Here is a 21,417-nt window from a genome sequence, read left to right on the forward strand (position 1 = left end):
TTAGTCGCAAAATCAGTTCCGAGAGTTTATACAATTATTTCGAGCAATGATGAATTTATATGTAGGGCAGTTATTCCGTATTTTAAGAGATTCCGTGGATCAAATAATATTCGAGTAGATTTGCATCAAATACGCGTTCACAGAAAAGGTTACAAGAGTCAAAATTTGTATTTTGATGTCTCATAAACATGAATAAGTATTTCACTTATGATTTGAAACGTTCAGTTCCACGTGCTCTTGTATGCGGTACAGAACAGTTTACACGTGAATTCAAATACCGTAATCACTCGAAAATGGCATTGTCTTCTCTTCCTATTTCACGAAATTATTCTTTCAAACTCGCATAGTTCAGCATGTAATTTCAGCCTTCATTCCGTTCCTATCTAGTGCCGTATTTTATCAGAGCCATCCTAGAAAGTTAACATTGTCATTTAGCTGTGTTATTGTCTTGTTTGTAAAGCACAAACATGTACATTCCCACATCTTTAAGTATAGCATTACAGTATTACATGTATTCTACGTTATTGATAAAACTCCGTATATATCGAAACCGCTCGTTGTCCACAGCAACATCAGTCGGAACACATTTACCGTAGTCACCCAAATAATTCATGATAAAACAAATTAGCATTACTCTAGCTAAAACTGTACCTTCTCCCCTGTAGTTACGTATATTACTTACTTATGTCACGTACCGTATTGTATGGAGAAAACATTTGCTAACGTTGTAGTTAGAGTGCGTCTTGCAATACCGTAGTTAATGCATCAAGCGCGACCTACCATAACGGACATTAATCCAAACCGTAGTTAATGCAATAGGCACTACATACCGTAATTATCGTGGACCCATTACCGTAGTTAGAATATTAGGCGCTACACCCCTGATAGTCATAAATCGTTACAATAGGTATCACTTTACCCGCAAGATTAGGTTATGTTGTATTATTTGTATTATGTTTCTGTAAGCAGTTACCATGCACACTCTATTATACCACTCACTGCTTAAATTACTTGACTTATACTGAAAGTGTATTAGGATATTGATTGTTATGCTTAAATTATTTGACTTATACTGAAAGTGTATTAGGATATTGATTGTTATGTCTATTAGTTGTATGTCATTATTATGTATCAATTGGTGTTTTGTGAATGTCATCTCAAGACACTTGCTTGAATAAACCCAAGGAACTCACAGCTCTCTCCTTTCTTGTTTCAAGGTTCGCTCCCAATAGCTAATTCCCCAAATCGAGGCTTGACAGCCCCTTTAGCCTAGTAAAGTTAAAGGTTGCCCTAACCGGCACAAGCTAGCTGTCTTACACGCATGGGTAGCTGAAGGCCTATTCTACCCCGGACATTCACGGGTCCGACATTACTGAAAATTATATACAAACTGAAGAGTGGCATACTTTGAGAATCTGTTTGCATTTCGAGATAATGATTCAGCTATTCCCATGGAACACCAGAAAGTAATTCTAATGTGTCATTTGTAAAGCAGGTTTTAGATGCCCCTATAACTGGAGATGAGATACTTAAAACCTTTCAACAGCATTTGTGCAGCAAATCCCCTCGTATTGATGACACTATTCATGTCTCTTTCATTAGGAATTAAACGAATATATTAATATGCCATATTTGGAACTAATATTATATGTCATGCTCGAGACTGGTATTATCCCACAAACTTGGTCAGCTAGTGTGATTAAAATGTCAATGTTACTACTCGGGTGAATCTGTAAGTTTCGCGTACTCAAGGCCAGTGACCTCGTCAGTGCGGAATGAAGAGAGATTGATTGACAGCCATACCATATCTAGTCGTCCTGGATTCATAATGGCAATGGTGGACGACCACCTTTCCGTTCCCCAGCCGATGTACAGAACGGAAACATTATCATCATGGGATTACCTTGGCGCCGAACTCGTGCTACAGATTTCCTACTTCAAACTCTGCAGGAATTAAATTGTCAAATTGCGTTATCTGATAACAATTAATAACATCACCCGACCACAACCTCCCTTGGAAACAACATGGAAAATGTGCGACATGAATGTGCTCCACATTTCCCACAGGGAGTCTAAAAGGTTAAAACAACTTGTAGTCATTCCTCTGAAACAAACGGGTCCCAACTTCATTTTTACAGATAATAATGCCCTTTCCATGGATGATAATGCCCTTCCATGGATAATAATGCCCTTCCATGGATGATAATGCCCTTTCCATGGATGATAATGCCCTAGTAAGAGGTGTTAATGACGTTATTTAGAACAGCATCACCCATACAGACCGGCCTGCCAGGTCACCCGATCTTAATGCCACTGAACATGCTGGAGACATTATTGAAATTCGGTCTGCATGTTTAGCGCCAGATTCTGATGAAATTGAACAGGCGTTAGAGAGGAGTTGGCAGAATATTCCACAACAGAACCTTTAAAAGCTCATTTGGTCAGAACAAAGACGAGTAGAAGCTTGCATTCATGCTCATGATGGTCATAAGGGCGACTGAACACAGTTCACTGTCCAAAACTGACTTGGAACTTGCATGTTAGCATTTTGCTTCATCAATACGGCACATTTTGAACGACTGTTTCACAATTACATGCTTTTGATGATTTGAAGTCAGTTATTGATCAATACCGGTTCATTTTGATAATCTAGGAAGGACAAAATGGTGTGATAATTCTTTAGTGCTCACCCCGATTGATCTCACTATTTCAGATATTATCACATGACTGACACTTCCAAATGCAAACTGTGCATTAAATTTTTCCCCATGCACCTGCTGAGGTCACTGATTTTCTGGGGTTCATTCTCAATATTTTCAGCTTGTTCGCTCTTTACATCAAATGGTATCTAAGACTTATTTTATGGTGTGTCTTGTGTCTTTGACCCTTAGGTTTGGCACTGCTTAGCATCGAAATTGCTCAAACTAAACACAGAGAAATGTATCCTTGGTGGTCATCAATCAAAACAGAATACTCATGAACAGTTACGTGTAGTATTTTGGGAGACCGCCCTAAACACTTGGTACCAGTGAATGTGGACACTGTTGCTGTCTACAAGCTGGTACTGACCTTTCTTCCCTTCCCTTCACATTGCATCCCCTTTGCTGAATCAGGGATCAAGTCCTTTTACAGCTTGTTAGATGCCATAAGAAATTCTTTGGCAAAGAATTCACTAAAAGAAAACAATCAAATATGCAGTGAAATTTATTTTTGTTTCCTAGTTGAGGCACAGAACTCTGTAATGCCATACAACCACAGAAGGCAGTCATACACACATCCTCAAGGAGAACACAAATACACACACTCTTGTATATCTACCATTTAAATCGGGACTCCAACTGTTCTGCCGGAACTATCAAATAATCATTTCTGATAATTTACAAAAAACTGACAATGCCTCCATTTAGTGACAGATGATTTCCATTCCCCATGTGAGGGCTTCTGTTGTACTGAACTTTAATTTGACAGTTTCTTCCAGCATTGTAGTATAGATTTACTGGTATTTATCACTACAGTGGAACTACTTGTCCCCTGCATGTTTTAACTGAGATATCTTCTTCTTGTGCCTTTCAATGGCGTCCTGAAATATGAAAAAATCAACTTGTCAAAAGACAGCACCTTAACCAGTCTTCAAACTTATGCAGTAAGTCAAAGGTAACTTCTTTGCAGACATATCATAAAGATATACAATTTCCTAGACTGAGAAATAAAAGAAATACTTTCTAGGAACTCTGGACCTTGCTGTATTGCAAATACTGAACTCCTAATGACAACTGTAGCATATACTGTAAATAGTCTTAACCTGCCAATCTGTCACATTTACAAAGACGTTTTTGCAATAAACTATAATTTGACTTCGTTCAACTACAAAATGTTCTCCATGTACAAATAAACAAAGAAGATGTGGTTATTCTTTGTCCATGTAGGTTTGGGGTATCCAAATGAATGACACACACTAACCACTGATTTCAGGAATTGCTGTGGGTTACCAAACTGGTTAAAAAAAAAAACACAAAAAAAACCCCCAGCAGTGCCATGCAAGACACTTTGTGCATTTTTTTTCATGTTAGCAGTTTGTAATATAAATGGTCAAAATGGTTATAGGCAACTTCACCTCAAATACAATATGTACTTTCCAACCTCGCTAGTTTGTCTGAATAACACAAATCTCATTTCATCTGAGATTTGAAATCACCCTATTGTAAATATGCCTAACAGGTGACCAAAGTTTAGTCATCACTATTCAGAATAATTAATACAATTTGATGCAAGGTGTGTACCAGTATCTCATGTATCACTTCCAGGTGCCTGTTGACAGTAACATTACCATCTCTTCCCACCAGGTACCCATTCACTACTGTATGAGTACTGCTTAATGACACATTTTTCAATATTTCAGCAATAGCTCTGAAGGGACACCAGGTCTTCAGCATGATGGGCCAACACTCTAGCCACTAGGCATTCCTACCGCACCACAATACTAAGTGAACAGAGGCTTGTGTAAAATACTTGTACATGATAAAAAGTAATAAGGCCTAATGCACATATGATCTAACAGCATGCTGGAAATGTGGGCCCATAGGATCTTAAAGGTTGTATTAATATAGCTTTATATAGTGGTACAAAAATAGCAAATATAAACGAAATAAACAGAAAAAATAATTGTCATTGTCCTTATACATCCAACTCTATCTACTTCTAATCGATATCAATGCTGCCACACTTTCCACTTACAACCAGACTACTTAACCTATACCCAGACCAATGTCATATTTGAATATTTCAGGTCATCTTAACATCCATTCATGTCACTGACAAATATTAATCGTGATCATTAGCATGCCTAGGAGAAAGTAACATGCATAAATATATCATGTATATAACATAAATATGTCATTACGCTAGCAGATACACAAAATACACAAAACAAAGTGACGAAGTGTCATCAGTGGTTGGAATGACCGGATTAGAAATGTTAACAGAATTCCCTAAAACAAGCAGGCTGTGATAGAGGATCATCATTAATTTTCAAGTCCAATTGAAAGTATCAATTCTTTGAATGTCATTTAGAAGTGAAAATACATAAGAATGAAGATTTTTATGGATATCAACTTCTTTATGTGAGAACACAACGTTTTGGAGTTTATACTGGCTTCCAGCTTTCGTTAACTCATTCCACTTGTTACTTTGTTATTGTTTTACCTGTACATATAAATACACCTCTGTATCCCCTTTCTCAATCACCTGATGAAGGAGTAAGCATTAACTCCGAAACGTTGTGTTCTCACATAAAGAAGTTGATATCCATAAAAATCTTCATTCTTACCAATTGAAAGTAGAAGAAGAAAAATACTCCTACTTGAGTTGTTAACATATTAGACATTCTCAGCAGATACAGAGTGAGATCTGTGTAAGTCTGATGAATAGCTGACTTAGGAAAAAGTAATAAAAAGATATTACAGAACATGCAAAGTAGCCGCACTATGACAGAAGATTGAACATTTCATGTGAGTGAGAGAATGGGCTGCTATTACTGGTATTTTTGACAGGACTTTGCACCCAGCCTTTCATAACCATGGCCATCCACTGTATTACTATATTACTTGTCACCTTATCATACTATTACCTCTCCAACTTATCACAGCTATGTGTACCCCACTCCTTATTTTTCTGTCCCAAGATGTTTTTCCTCTCAGTGAATTCCTACTGGAGGCAAACCAACTTCACATTATTTTACTATTTTCCCCAAACTTGTACAACTGTCCCTGTTACTTGTACAAGTTTGCTCCTCAAAACCCACTATGCTAACAACCTCCCAAAATTATACTACTGTGTGTGCAGGTCTACTGTTCCCACAATTTCTTATACTACTGTTTCTTTCATATACTTTACTACTGTCCCTATTATCTTACGCTGTTTCACCAACTTAATATACTACTGTCCCTCTAACTGGTGATGCTTAGCCTAGTCTACCTGGTGATTGTTAATCTGCTTCTGGTGGTGTTTGATCTCCTCTTCCAGATGGTCATGTAGGGCACTCAGCTGAGCAGCTTGCTGGCAGATGGCAGATGGCAGAGAAGACATATTAACAAAAGAACATCGACAACAGACCAGGATGTGGACCCTGCTCAATACTGAGTCTCCTGGAATGCTTTCAGTCAGAATTGTCAGAAGGAACATATTCCAAAAATAAAGTATAATTTCCCATTAAGGTATATATGTGGGTTTTTTTTAGCCTTCTACAAGACTGAAAGAATCCAAGAGACAACTTGAGTGGAGTGCACATCTGAACATGCAGCAGTGGGTCCATGGCAGATGGCAGAGAAGCAGCAACTAGTTAATTACATCAAGGCAATCAGCAATCAAATCCACCTTCACAACTTGCACAGGACAAGGTCAGAGTAGGTTCACTGCACACCTTCATCATTAACAAGTAACAGATAATTTTCACATTACTTAGTTTTACTCTTTCATATCAGCTTAAACAAAACAATATTTTTAAACCATTTTCTATCACATCATTCTATTAACCCTTTAAAAACGGCTTCAACAACACCAAATTCTTTCACTTATTTAGTGAACCTGTGAGACAAAGGTTATCCTGAATGACACTGTCCAGAAACAAGTCGTTCCAGTGGGATGTTCATGCTCTAATCCATTCTCTTTATGGTCAAACCTGGTGCATTTTCACTTGTTTGGAGTGGAATTCAATCTCATCCTCCATCATGTCCTTCATTTTTTCCAGCTGAACTTTTTGCTGCATTTTGGATAGAGAAACACACACACTGTACATCATGTCCATAACATCATTATACAGCCTGTCTCTACACCATGGACACATGTAGTGGTTCACACAGCTCTATCCCACTTTGTCACTATATGGTTGAAATACTGCCAATATGAAACATTTGGCACTGTCATCCGTATTGCACCTCTGTAGTACTTTGTCACTATATTGCTGAAATACTGCCGTTATGACAAAACATTTGGCACCGTCATCAGTATTGCACCTCTGTAGTACTCTGTCACTATATTGCTGAAATACTGCCGTTATGACAAAACATTTGGCACTGTCATCCGTATTGCACCTCTGTAGTACTTTGTCACTATATTGCTGAAATACTGCCGTTATGACAAAACATTTGGCACTGTCATCCGTATTGCACCTCTGTAGTACTTTGTCACTATATTGCTGAAATACTGCCGTTATGACAAAACATTTGGCACTGTCATCAGTATTGCATCCCTATATTACTTCCTTGTATTTCAGCTGATACAGTTATCCCTGTGATGGGAACCTTGGATGCTACAAATCTTCACAAAAGATACACTTATTCATGCCAAAAAGGGTGGTTTTTTTCAGAGATTGAGTGGAGATAACTAGAGCTACCATTGCTTCAACAGGCGTTCTAGTGACAAAAGCTACTGTTGCTAACAGCTGCCATTGTGACATCAGGTAATATTGTCAACAGTTTTTACTGTGACACCAACTATCATTGTGACATCTACAGCTACCACTGTGACAATAGCTACCACTACCATGGCAACACCAACTACTACTTCAGATGGCACTATGGACAAGCATGAAACACTCAGCTAGGAATCTATAATGTACCAGAATTAAAAATTGTTTTACATAGTTGATGCCTCTTGAGTGATTGAAAGTACTGGTCTTATGAAAATGAAAACATATTTAATGTCTATATGCATGAACTGGATCATGTCGGCAGGCATGCAAAATGTCAGCTGCAGTGCATTTCTCTAGAAGATGAAAGACATGATTATTCTCTCTCTCTCTCACTCACACACACACACATACAGAGAGAGAGAGAGAGCACAGCACAACAAAAAATCTGTATTAAACATGTTGTGACATTTATGACTACTTTGATAGCAGCCATCTGTAGTGCTGATAATGCTGTTCATCCTACTTATCATACTGGGCCTAGATTTTCGAAGCTCTCTTAGCGCTAAGATAGTGTGTGACTTAATGTTAATGTATGGCAGTTACAGCTAACTTAGCACTAAGAGACCATCAATATTCAAGGCCCAGATAACAATGTCCCTGTATTTCACAGTCAACAAATCTACAAGAAACAATTTAACGGAGAATCTGTGGGTCATTCATCCATACATTTTCTGAACAAATACTTAACATGATATGTAAATCCATCCTCACCAGTTATGAAACTCTGATGTATGATACAAACACAAAATGTACAGATAACTATGGACATAAACGTTTCCTTACCAGCTTGCGAAAATACTGCTCTTCTTGTGCCGCTTCCATCTTGCCAAAACTACCACCAGCTTCTCTGCAGACAAACCATGTTTATTGCCTAGCTTGAGAAGAACTTACAAAATAATAACCAAGCAATGTATTAAAAAATTAACTATTTCTTAAATCTGTTTTTATTAAAAAACTTACCCTTAAAGTTTACAAAGAAAAGGATAAGTAAAAAAGTAAGTTGCCATGGTTACCTGACACTGCCGCCTGATCCACCGCCCTGAAACACATTTCCGATTAAGTCCACAACTTGTGTTAGGGACAAACTGACAAAAGCTCTCCTGGCTAATTTGAGGAATAAAATAAGTGGAACTGATATCTTTAGAAGAGAAAAATATGTAATTCTAAATGTGGATGAAGTCTAAAACACCAGAAGGCTTTTTTATGCCATCAAGTAAATTTCTGTGATATTAATATGTTGATGGGTGATGACTGAAGACAAAAAAGCACAAGGAAACCCCTTTTACTAGTTTTAGGACATTTACATAATGAGACTGGAAATTCAATCACTTGTTAATCGAACGTAATTGGCATCTGTTGTAAAACATAATGTACAAGCAATACCTTCAGCAAACTATGCAGAAACAAACCAATTATTCATACAGTCATCGTTTAATGAACTACTAAACCTTAGATTAAGAACTTAATTTAATCAGCTAAAATACGCTATGCAGAGGAACATATTTTCAAATTGTACCTTCTCTCCTAAAACAGATAGAAAGTCAAGAGTTCCTTCTATGACCCATGCACAGATGATTTTTGAAAAGGAAATAGGATTATTAGGTATATTGTGGAGTCAAAACAAACCCAGACATTACACTTAGTTACCTTGCCTGCCCCGGATCCCCATTCTCCGCTCATGTAGCGTACTCTGAAATATTACCATAAACATCAATCTATGACTTCAGCATGTGTACTAAACAAATATATAAAATATATAAGGAGTAAATGTTATAATGAATCAGAGCTCCAGAAACGCTGTGATTTTGCATAAAATGCACTATAGAAAAGTTTAAATACAACAGAAAAATACACGCCAACATCAGTGTTCACGAATAGTGTCTGACCCTCTGACAAATCTAGCTGATTTGCCAATGGTCAGACAGAAGTTCCCAACCGGCTGGCTCCAGTGTCTGACCGAATATATTACAATGACTTTGTATGAAGTTGTTATTTGTGGCATGTGACACTTGTGCACTGTTTATAAATTTATGTTTATAATGTTTGTCATTATATAATGCTGATAATTTCAATGCCAATTATGAGAAATGTTAAATCTGAAAAATGTGTGTTTAATTTTAATTCTGTGGGTCCTGTGAATTTTCAGTGGGTCAGACATCTGAAACTTACAGGATCCAATGTCTGGATACTTTGAAACACCATTCGTAAACATGGCAACGTATGAAAAAAACACAAAATACTTATGTTTATGCTTCGTCAAAATAACAATGCGCATTTACCCAATACATCAAAATGTTACATATATGTTATCAGTTCAAGCCTAGCGAATGGAAAGTTTTTTCCACCTCTAAATATTTGTGATTAAAAGGCTTCTAAATGCAAATAGAACATGCAACAGATATGGCCAATCTATAAACAGCGACCAGTCAAATAGTTGTTTTCTTTTAGTAAACAAATCACTGATGCTGAGCAAGTGTGGCAGTTTCCACACACTCATTGTAAAATATCTTGTTTTATTAAGCTTTACAAACAGAAAGCTACTTCATCGGAGGGCTACTAGATGAATTAACTGGCAAGTACATTGTTTCACAATCAACTGAATGTGTTATTTTAAATGAAGTTAACATCAGTTATTCTTGGCATGGAAGTTAAACAACACAAAGGGAATATTTCTTTTGTGTGTTAAAAATAATATAACTGTTGGAGTGAAGACATATGGCTGTTATATCAGCTACTATCCATCTCGGTGTCTTGTTTTACACCAAACTGGATGTAGATTAGAACAGATACGAGTATTATTTCTTACAGCACAAAGCTGTATTAGCTATTTGCCATAATTTAGCATTGTTGGGAGGATTTTGTCTTATTTTATAACTGGAGAAAAGAATGCCATACCTTTTGTTATAATGAGTACCTGGATTTTAAAAAAACATGGTGGGTATCTATATTTTTAGACCACTTCAAATATCCATTTCAAATATATATTTCATACCCACATGGGCAAAAGCTTATCTGGAGCTCTGATAAATACAACAGTAACCATGGTAACCACAATACCTGAGTTGAAAACAAGGAACATCCATCAAATAATTTCCCATAGGACAGTGAACAAGGTATATGTAATTTCATAAGATAAACAAAAGGTCAACAGAATTCCAGATGCCATCCTCCATCACTGAAAACTTTTGAACCATCCAAAACATGTGCACAACTGGTGTTGAGTTTTCAGTACTTTGCTATTTTAGTGTACTTAAGTTGCTAGCCATTGGCAGAGCTTAACTTAAAGAGATGCTAACCTTCTTGAACCAGGTGCAACTGAAGATAAAAACCTATTTGCATGAGCCAAATTCCAGTTGTACTGCTTATATTGCAATATGTAATGAAAAAAATATGCTATTGAATTATTTAGATGTTTTATTCAAAAGTTTACTCCCTAAAAAATTGCTCTGCACCTAGTGTATGTTAGAATAATAACTAGGTTGCACTTTGTAAAATATTGGGTTGCACCAGTGCAAGTAACAAAGCACTAACTCAAGCCCTGATTGGCTATCTGTTACTATCTTATTTAGGGTTAGGTAACAGAAAATGGCTGAGGTTAATTAGGGTTAGGTTTATATGTAACTTTGCCATGCTCATTTGCTCCAACTTCAAGAATTCTGTAGGTCTCATTTTTCAAACAAGCATATATTGTTTATTTGTGACAGCTTATCTTTCATTTTCAAAATCGGCGGTTAGTAGAGTTGTGACGATACTGGTAGTCCGATACATACGATACGATACATATCGTTTGTCCTTGTATACAGAAAAATAAAAGTACTGGAAATAATGTGCTGTTATGTTATCATTTCAGGGAAGGTATTCTTCTCCCAAGAAAAATCATGAAAGACATTTTATTAAAAACGTTTAGCATGTGTCAGTAAAGTAGTGTTTTCCCCAAAAAATGGAACAGCAGGGATCAACATTGGCACAACTGGCTGTTTTGCACAGATAACAAAATAAATTTGTGAACATTATCTCAGTCTGAGCATGTCCATGGCAATATTTTCCTCAAAAATCTAAATAGAAGAGGAGACGGTGTTTTTGTAGACTGATATGTATGTAAGTATCGTGTTGAATCGATACATGACAGTCGTATCGATGTATCGTATCGTGCAGCTCTTGAATCGCGGTAACTTGTGTATCGATTAATCGTCACAACTCTAGCGGTTAGTTCTACTAACTTGAAGTCATCTCAAATAATCTGTTTTAATGGTTGGTAGGTATCTGGTATTCTTTGTTGGATAGCGAACAGTTATCACCGTGTATCTTATCCTGAGACATCTTCTATGTTGTCTTCTAGACCAAACAAAGTGGATAAATAGTCTCAGACTTTAGCCACTAGTACTATGCCAAATCTGGTAAATTTCACATGGTCCAGTATTGCTCTACTGCTGCATACTGTTGTGCAGTACTCGAGAAAACTTCTGCTTGCTCTTGAAATGAGAACAAGTATCATAATTTGGAGTTACCCATGTGGCCATCGAATACCTACTGAACACACATGGGTATGATAAAATATCAGACAATTATGTTGCTTGAAAAAGGGTTAAAACTTGATGCTGGAGTTATTCCAAATGTGAATGGGTGAACAAAATATAGGGCAACCTTCTTTTTCAACAGTTTCAGTGTCACGGTCGTTTCTTGTAGTTCACGTGAAGCTTGATGTCACCATACTATGTCACACTGAAAGTGAAATTGTGAACCGTTTGAAGAAACGGCGTTTCTACTGATGGCCAGTGTTTTACCCACAGCGAATAACACGAGCATGAACTCGCATTCGTGGACGAAAACTCATCTGAATAGAACAGGATGTGCTTTACTAGCAACAACTGGCATGCAACATGTTTGAAAGCTGTCGTGTCGAAACTGATGTCATCCTCACCCGAAAAGACGCAATGTTCCTGGTAGTCTTCGTGCTGCCATGTCGCGATCCAAGGTCAGAAGTACAGGGGCAAATAACTCTGACGTCGCCAAGCAATGCATACCGCTAGCGTTTCCGTAACAACTTTCGATTTGAATATCAACTAATAGATCGTTAACACCTGGACTCGAAGTCAAACTTACTGAGTGTAGATTCGTACTTTGGGCACTTTTTATCATCAGATATACAGACATGCATCTCAGAATGTAAGTTGGTTGAGAAATAACAGACAGTTATCGTTAATATAAATGATGACTTGACAACTGACAGTAAACGCCCATATTCACATTGCAATATCGCAGCAGCGTAATGCAAAGAGCTGTTATTTCTACGATGAATGAAACAAATTTAACAGGGAAGCGCCCATTTATTTCTGCTTTATCGTATTGAAAGTAGTTAAGTAGTTCAAATGCCGCAGCTGTTTCGTCACTTCGCTAACTTTGACACCTCTTAATACGCTACTGGAGTGTATATTTGGCAAACGATACACGCCCCATCAACACAATGTAAGGACTGTCACGTCAGTACTGTTACATTTGCCGATGTTGAGTGTCATCAGTATGCAGGCACTTTCATCCAGTATTTCCTAACATAATTCAGATCTCGTTCGTTATATTTGGGATTACAGGGTCTCTGTCAAGTTCAGATTCTGGTGTTCTGAGGGCCGGTCCCATCTGGGATTTGAAACCACATTCAGTCACCCTTAAATTGACTCATTAACGGCTTTTGTTGATAACTGGATCCATAGATCAGGAGAGACGTGCGTGTGCACGTACGGGGGGAGAGAGAGATTTTGTTAAATGACCATTGACTGGTGAAAATGAAGTGTGCACCCACCCACCCTTTTCTCAATAAGATGTATCCACCTCTGTCTATATCATACAGGTACGGAGAGAGAGAGAGGGAGGGAGGGAGGGAGGGAGAGAGAGAGAGAGAGAGAGAGAGAGAGGGGGGGGGGGGAGCGCACACCAGGAGCAGTATAAAAAAGAAGATTGTTTGATAAGTTCTTTTAGACTCTCCGGGTCTCTCGCACCCGTTGGCTCGATGAACCAAAGTTAAGTTGGAAATGGTAGTAATAACACTTACAAAATATGCTTTTGTTTTGTTCGTGTCGTGAGTCTTTGTCATTCCATATGATGTTGACAGGAAAAACTTACGTAAGGGGTCTAGTAATAAACAATATTCTTTGTCTAGTCACGATGACATGAGCTTTCGACCGGATTCTCAGAATCGAGCACTTTCTCGGAAATGGCAATCGATCCACAAATCCAATGAAAACCATGAACCGGTTGCTTTCTTTTGAAACCGGAATGTCATTCTGGAATATGAACTAGAAGTCCTCAACGTTAATATTTTCAACAAAATTCAATTATCGAACCAGGGGTTTGTGACATTACGGAATAACGATGATATGCTAAATACTTTTACGTGTACATGTCCTGACATTGCTTCATTCAGACAGATAACAAGATGTTGGAAGGCATTCAAGAAAATAGATCGAACCAGAATACACAGTAAGGTGAAGGTCGGAGCGAGACGGAAGCTTAGTTCCGGGAGTGTTGGGTTCACAACAGATTCGATGTGCATATAAATAGTTGAGCTGTTGTGAACCGCGCACACAACATCTGGGAACATCACTGTTTAAGGTAGGTGCAAGCAACGCTGTTTTGTGACTGCGCTGTCACACTGCTATTTTTCTCAGGAGGAGTGAGAAGGTACCCGACTACGCGGCGACTGATTTCTAAAACGACGTCGGGTGGTCAAACAGAACGTTGTGAAATGTAGTCGATGCATGACGTTTTGACAGCGTTTCTAATATGCTACGTTAACAGATCTAAGACGATGACTGATATTCATTTTTTTCACATCACTATGTATCTTTGTGAGATATAGTTAAAATATATGGCGTAATCGATACTTACATTGTGACAATTATCATGACATTACCAAGGCCGAACCTTCCAACAACTTAGATCAGAGTGGGATCAGACATCATCAGTATCTCAGGGGCACAATTGTCTGGTCAAGATCGACTCAATTATTTTACCATCCTCGATATCTCCAAGTATACATTTTGGTAAGTCTAAGCTCCACCAGAGAGCATATATCAGTATATGGTCCCTGGCTCCACTAAACTCTCCACGCATCTACTGCTTGGCCCAATAATTATATTACCTCCTTTTGCTGGCTCCTCATTCTCACTGTTGCCAATCAGCTAAGCTCTTGTTAGAGCCAAGCACACCTGCATTCGTAACTATGGCTAACCTGTTGTCAATAAAGATAGTGGTTGTAGGTACGAGGGTTTGTTTGCAGTGTGACTCAAATTGGGGGGAAGTGTTACAGATGAATTGTCATGTCCAAAACTTTTAAAAAATATATGCAAGAACCTCTTTCAGACCTTACTCTTTTAGATAATTTCAAAAGCGATAGTGAATTATGATTGGTGCACTCAACTTCCCAGCATAGATACCTGATTGGATAAAAAGCCAGCCAAGGGAGGTAATAAAATTATTGGGCTGAGTCATAGATGTGTTCAGGGTAGAGTGGAGATTTATCAGAAGGTATACCCTGGAGATATTTATAATGGTTTTCGAACAGGCCGCTACCATATAGATGAAATATTGCCAAGTGGGTTAAACAACATACAGTTGTAAACAATCTTAAATGGCAAAACATTGGACGAGTGCCACAGTGAGTGAGTTGGATTAAAGGCACTCTGAAAAGCTTACTTAGTTACATGTTCTCAGTTTACGGTTAAGTTATTAAAAGATCATCTTGCACAAGCGTAAAGGGCATATATGTGGCCTGGGAACTTTTGGGTGAAATGGTCTGCACTAGTAAAAAGAATTTTTAGTCATAATCTTATCAAGTAGCTGATAGTGGCCAAACATAAGAAAATAATTGTGAAACTTGTGTCTAACCATTTTGCTTTTGAGACACATCTTGATCAAACCAATGAAACTTCAGGTGTTTGTTGTGATGTTAGGGTAGCCAAGTAGATAAACTGTTCGCTCATCACACCAAAGACCTGGGTTCAGTTCCCCACATGGGCACAATATTGGAAGCCCATTTCAGCTACCCCCCTTCATAAAGCTGGAATTTTGCTAAACGCAGCGTAAAGTTGAAACTTACCCTCTCACTCACTCGGATGTTTGTTCCAACTATGTTTGATGGCACATGTATTTGTTTAAAAGCTTTGAATACAGTTTTAAATATGGCTACCACAGCAGCCATGTAGGAGTAGTTGTGGCCAGTACTAAGACACTCAAAACGTACTGTTTGACTCCCCATACTTACTCCTCTGAAAAAATGACAACATTTTGTGGCACTGTCATTGGCAGACTGACCAAGATGAAAAACTGCTAGAAATATGATACATAAGTTACTTGTTTCAAATTTCTTAATCTGACACATCAGCTATTTTACTATTTTTAGGTGGATGTCTTAGTTGATATTGTGACTACACATCCAGGTGAGTCTCTGCTTTGGCAATTTTGTTATATCCATGAAATTTGTCTGTGTTGCAGAATATCATTACAATGGCTCTAGTTGAGGATATCCTGAGGAAGCCCACAGACCCACTGCAGGAAGGTCTAGAGCTACGTTTGTACAGTATGCGCATGTGTCCATATGCACAGGTATGCACAATTGTTATCCTAAAATCTGAGATTGTGGAAAACCAGTCTAAGTAAACTTAGGTTCAGTATTATTCATTACACTGATATACTGAGTCTAACAAACCCTTATTGAAGGTCACATCAGCTAACCTTTTGAATTGGCCAATCAGAACACAGATTACCAAATTGCAAAAATTAACTTTTGCACATACTATTTGAAATGTTACCTCCAAAACATTTGTACCCAAACGATTCAAAATGCTATTTTCTGCACAATCACTTTGGAGTGTTACACATGGAGTATGCCGAATAGTTCAGAACAATGATTAAAAAGGTGCTGAAAATAGTGTTTTTGTCAATATTCTTGGATGTCATCTTGCGGAAATATAAGCTAATAGTAACCATGTCATTAGAAACCTCTAAGGGTATAGGTCGAATGTGTTTTATGTTGGTTTTCATTTGTTTAGAGATCAGTGTCGGTAATTTGAGAGAGAAAATAAAAAAAAACACTTCACAGGGGAATTGAAAAGATTTAAGTAGTCACAGACGATTTTGAAATAGTAGCGTTTGTCTGATTGGTTAAATCCATTTATCTTACATCTTGTTTATGAAAATGAAATAAAAACCAAGTGGACAAATTTATTTATGTTATTTTATTTTTATGTTATGCAGCGAGCCCGGTTGGTACTAGCAGCCAAGGGAGTTAAATACAACTGCATCAACATTGACCTGAACAACAAACCCGATTGGTTCTTTGACTACAATCCGTACGGCGAGGTCCCAGTAGTCATTCACAATGGCAACAATGTGTACGAATCGCTGATCTGTGCAGGTATGATCCTTGTGTGACATATTCCTTAAATGAAGAGGATATGGCTATATCTCTGTCTGAAAAGTGTTTCAAGGTCAAGTTTTAGATAGGTGACTTAAATAATAATAATTCACTTATGTAGCGCCTAGTATCCATCTGACTAGTTGCTCACTGGACGCTCTAATGAGAATCTGATTACCATTACCCCGGATAACCCAAGCTGCCTCTTAGGCGCCAGAAGGTTATAGTCACAGGACTCTGTCTCACCGGGTACCCATTTTCTGCAGGGTGAACAGAGGCAAATTTGAACAAACTCACTTCCTTAAGGTGAGCCCACATGTTTCTCATGTGCTTCGTTGTGGGGCAGGATCGAAGTCCTAGAAACTCTCAGGAGTTAAACTGCCAAACACGGCCACCCATCCAAGGACTGTCCGAGCTTGACGGTGCTTAACTTCAACTGATGGTGACCTGAGCACTATGCACAGGACCACTCGACACCAGAAATGACATTGGATCTCCTGTGAAGACGCTATGTTAGTGGCGTGATTCAGGGCGGTGGGTTAGCCTAGTGGTTAAAGCATTCACTCATCACGCCAAAGACCCTGGTTCAATTTCCCACATGGATACAATATGTGAAGCCCATTTCTAGTGTCCCCAGATGTGATGTGGCTAGATTATTGCTAGAAACAGCATGAAACCATACTCACTAGTGTTCTCATCCACATACCTTTCATACAATTGCCATCATTCTTTGACGATTTGTATGAAGGAACTGGATTGATTATATGCCATATTACCCCAACAGTCTAGGTTGTTGCTTATGAGATTAATCACTGTACTTTAAAGACTGCTGTGATGCTGCTGGAATATTGGACCATGCAGCGTTCAATAACAATATGATGTGCAGCATTGATATCATCTGTTACTCAGATATCATTTATGAGTGCTCATCAACTTCAGGGTCGTATTCAGGATCATACATTGCAGGCCTTTGTCATAATGACAGTGGTCAAGCTAAGCAAGACTGCACCACAAATCATGTGACCATTTGATTCCCATTTTAGTCAGCCATTACAAAAAGTTCTGAAGATCTTGTATGACCTTCTCGTCTGCAAGAGAAAAGTCGAATATATAATGCCGAATTGTAAATTTCAGTTCTTTTTAAAATAGGAAATAATCTTCTTCAGATGGGAAAGAAATACTGTCAAGCATTTTAAGCCATATCATTTTCTTTCAATTTCTTTCTGAAGAATACCTTGAGGAGGCCTTCTCAACACCTACCCTTTACAGTTCCGAACCCATGAAGCGTGCCTGGGAGAAAATATACTTCAACCACTGGACAAAGAAGGTGTGTAGTCTTGGACCAATACCACTCAATATTTCATAGAGATACCATCATACTAGGTGAGAACTTCATCGATTAATTGTGTAGAGAAATTATACAAAAATAATTCAATATTCTACTGAGTGTTGAAAGATAATGGCTTCGTACATTGTACATTGTGGGGAATCAAACTCAGGGTTTTTGATGGAACAAGTGAACGTTGTAACCACTGGGCTACCTCACTAACCTGATGTGATTGGCATGACATATTTCACAGGGTATCCCAGCTTTCTACAGTCTACTGAAAGCTGGCCATCTTGACCCGGAACTGACCATCAGGCTGAACGAACATGTTGCAACTATGGATCAATTCTTGAAGAAAGCTGATACTCCATATTTCCATGGCAACACCCCTGGTTTCCCAGACTACATGATCTGGCCTTGGTTTGAGAGGATACCCATGATGGGAGAAATAACTGGTAAGAATGACAGTCAGAGATTGATCACCTTGTCTATTAATCCTAGTCCTCCAAGTCCGTCATATTTAATCATATTTGAAAGGAAGGAGGGGAAACTCCGGGCCCAAATGACCAGAGTACCCAGTTACCTGTTTAAATGTATTTGTACTGTGTATAGTGTTTATGCTGAACACTCGTAAAGGAGAATACTTAACTGAGTTGTTTTTGTGGTAAAGCATTTTAAAAGTAACCTTCCACCATTAAGATTTAACAAAAAGTTTGTAAAACACAATAAGCTTGTAAAATACACGCCTTCAGCAACCCATGCTTGCCATAAAAGGCGACTATGCTCGTTGTAAGAGGTGACTAACGGGATCGGGTGGTCAGGCTCGCTGATTTGGTTGACATGTCATCGGTTTCCAGTTGCGCAGATCAATGCTCATGTTGTTGATCACTGGATTGTCTGGTCCAGACTCGATTATTTACAGACTACCTGCCATATAGCTGGAATATTGCTGAGTGTGGCATAAAACTAAACTCACTCACAGTAAAACACACACACAGATTATTAAAGCACCTGACAGTTTACGCACAGGACATGATTTCATGTGTGCCCGTGTCATTTTTTACATGGATGTCAGTTCGGCATGGTTGATGTTTATTTGGTGTGGTTAATACAAGCCGATTTTACATCTTGCAAGGAAAGCTTCCTTGCAGAAGAATAATAATATTTAAAATACTGACAAATAGCGAGTCTGATGATCGGAAAAGACGGAAAACAATGAATGAAACAGGTTCTGCAAGATTCACAGATGTATTATAGATAATGATTTTTTAAGGTTGACTGTATTACTTGGGAATGAAACTCACTGTGAAATATGTTCAAGCTCATGGGAATCCTCTTCTGAGTCTGAATGAGGTTGGATCAACGTTTCTGCAGATAGTATCCTGTTATATCACTACATGTCATACTGACGTGAAGGAAAGCCTGAAGTAATGTGTGTCATTCTGGGGAAGCCAGTAAGCCAGATATCACGTTAACAAACCTCCAGACACAAACATGGACAGTTTGGGGTACAAACTGGCAATACTAGGTTTCTGTCAAATGTATAAAACTCTTGACAGTCCTTTTATGACAGGGACACTCTTGCTTGCTATAATTGTTCCACACAGATACAGTCGGGTAGTGTGAATTCTGGTATTTCCATGAACACCATAACACCAGTACTAATGGTTCTGTTTGCAGGCTACAAGGTGGATGAGATGAAGTACCCAACCATCACTGCCTGGGTTGCCCGGATGTGGGAGGATCCAGTTGTACAGGAATGTAAGATAGATGGCCGTCTGTTTGTGGAGCATTACGGCAAGTACAGAACAGGCAAACCTGACTTTACAATTGGAGCTGACCCCAAGCGTGCTCCGATGGAGGAGGCACTGGAGAACCTGGATGGCCTTCGTGATCCTAAAACAAGATTCAAGCAGACATGAGGATATCGGCTAAATGTTTCAGGTCTTTTAACAATACTCTCACAACTATGAGAAAGGAAACAAAACCATTCCAGCTGTTATCATGTTTGTCTAGCACAGTTGTATACTTTTTCCCCAAATATTCACAGGATTTTGCTTCAGTCCATGTTTCCATATAAGGTTTGGGAAGACAATGGAGTCTTTTCCTTTTATTTATGGCCCTTGTCACGTCTCAGCATTATCTATTTGAAGGCAGCCCATATGACCTGAATGACTAACTGCATGTTCTCCAAGGCAAAGGAATACATAATAATGCTTCCCAGTATTTGCAGTGCTTTCTTCCTAACTTGAGCTCAAGTGCTTGAGATGGTGGCACTTTGATCCAGTCAACCTTCATCTAGACACAGTGTATTCTTTTATGTTACTTCATTGTTACAGCAAATTCTCCTAGAGGGGTTGTGGGGTAGCCCCGTGGTTAAAACATTTGCTAGTCACGCCAAAGACCTGGGTTCTATTACCCACGTGGGCAAAGCACATTTCTGGTTTCTTCCACCGTGATACTGCTAAAACCAGCATAAAACTAAACTCACTAACCCTCTCATTCTTCCATATAACCACGGCGCAACATTACCTGTTTCTGTGGGTTGCTGTCATAACCCAATGAAGGCCTGTACAACTTGGGAGTAGGTGTTGTGAACCATTAAATGTACACCTGAGACCACGATGCTGTTTCATAGATGCATCCTGCAGAAAGGTAGATCTTCGTAAACACTTAAAACATATCAAGTGAACCTCCTTTTCTTGAGTGTTTAATGTGAAAGGGAAAGTCAAATGTCATGATTTCCAAGTGTTGGAAAAAGGGTTTGCAACGGGTGAAAGTGATTTCAGCTGAAAAACAGTTGTGGTTGTCATGTCCGCAGGCATCCAGGATCATTTGATTTGCATTTAATCTGCGGAAAATTGCCATCCCTGTGGTACGAGCAGTAAATGAAAGTGTAGAACCTCTGTAATGGAGGTTTGCTGCATAGTTTTTGTATTTATGTTTTGTTTTCTTGATTAAAAAAGGTTTAGTTAACACTTTGTGTCCGTGTTGAATCAAGAAGAAAGAGGCAGGTCAGTGATAAGTTGATGCATAGTTCCTCTTTTTGAACTGTTTGCCAGGACTGAGTAAGAGGAAGGCTGAGCAAGTTCTAAGTTTTTGTCATTTCACAAAAGTAGGGGCCTTTCAGGTGGCAACTCACAGGGTTCTAACCACAGGCAAACTGTAACATAAGTGAGGCTGCGCAACACAGAGAATATGACAAGTCTTCTT

General features: G+C 38.5%; 2 protein-coding genes across 4 annotated transcripts; one reads left to right on the forward strand and one right to left on the reverse strand.

Annotated features, from left to right (window-relative positions):
- Positions 1-3,186: 3,186 nt before the first annotated feature.
- On the reverse strand, positions 3,187-13,526 carry LOC137277532 (ATPase inhibitor mai-2, mitochondrial-like). 2 transcript variants are annotated; one of them, XM_067809308.1, is made up of 6 exons: positions 12,390-13,526; positions 9,116-9,158; positions 8,482-8,507; positions 8,252-8,315; positions 6,677-6,757; positions 3,187-3,580 (listed from the first exon to the last, which is right to left on the reverse strand). In XM_067809308.1, exons 1-6 carry the CDS (start codon positions 12,620-12,622, stop codon positions 3,521-3,523), a joined length of 507 nt encoding a protein of 168 aa, XP_067665409.1. In that variant the 5' UTR covers positions 12,623-13,526; the 3' UTR covers positions 3,187-3,520. The 2 variants fall into 2 exon arrangements, with proteins under 2 accessions (XP_067665409.1, XP_067665408.1); XM_067809307.1 differs by lacking the exon at positions 6,677-6,757 and adding an exon at positions 5,974-6,054 and having other exon boundaries at positions 12,390-12,490.
- Positions 12,518-21,182, forward strand: LOC137277531 (glutathione S-transferase omega-1-like). Of its 2 annotated transcripts, none has more exons than XM_067809304.1 (7): positions 12,518-12,634; positions 13,887-14,074; positions 15,956-16,066; positions 16,718-16,877; positions 18,107-18,204; positions 18,458-18,659; positions 19,885-21,182. In XM_067809304.1, exons 3-7 carry the CDS (start codon positions 15,968-15,970, stop codon positions 20,124-20,126), a joined length of 801 nt encoding a protein of 266 aa, XP_067665405.1. In that variant the 5' UTR covers positions 12,518-12,634; positions 13,887-14,074; positions 15,956-15,967; the 3' UTR covers positions 20,127-21,182. The 2 variants fall into 2 exon arrangements, with proteins under 2 accessions (XP_067665405.1, XP_067665407.1); XM_067809306.1 differs by having other exon boundaries at positions 12,537-12,634; positions 13,891-14,074.
- Positions 21,183-21,417: the final 235 nt, after the last annotated feature.

The sequence above is a fragment of the Haliotis asinina genome, chromosome 3 (genome assembly GCF_037392515.1).
Source record: "Haliotis asinina isolate JCU_RB_2024 chromosome 3, JCU_Hal_asi_v2, whole genome shotgun sequence".
Classification (NCBI taxonomy): domain Eukaryota; kingdom Metazoa; phylum Mollusca; class Gastropoda; order Lepetellida; family Haliotidae; genus Haliotis; species Haliotis asinina.

Bases quoted from the DNA above. Each gene is read 5' to 3' on its own strand.
- LOC137277532 (XM_067809308.1), bottom strand. From the start codon at position 12,622: ATGTCTGTATATCTGATGATAAAAAGTGCCCAAAGTACGAATCTACAC. The intron at 8,316-8,481 runs GTAACCATGGCA...GTTTGTCTGCAG, and splicing joins GGATCAGGCGGCAGTGTCAG to AGAAGCTGGTGGTAGTTTTG. The intron at 3,581-6,676 runs GTTTGACCATAA...TTCATATTTCAG, and splicing joins AACAAGTGAAAATGCACCAG to GACGCCATTGAAAGGCACAA.
- LOC137277531 (XM_067809304.1), top strand. From the start codon at position 15,968: ATGGCTCTAGTTGAGGATATCCTGAGGAAGCCCACAGACCCACTGCAG. The intron at 16,878-18,106 runs GTATGATCCTTG...TTCTTTCTGAAG, and splicing joins CGAATCGCTGATCTGTGCAG to AATACCTTGAGGAGGCCTTC. The intron at 18,660-19,884 runs GTAAGAATGACA...TTCTGTTTGCAG, and splicing joins CATGATGGGAGAAATAACTG to GCTACAAGGTGGATGAGATG.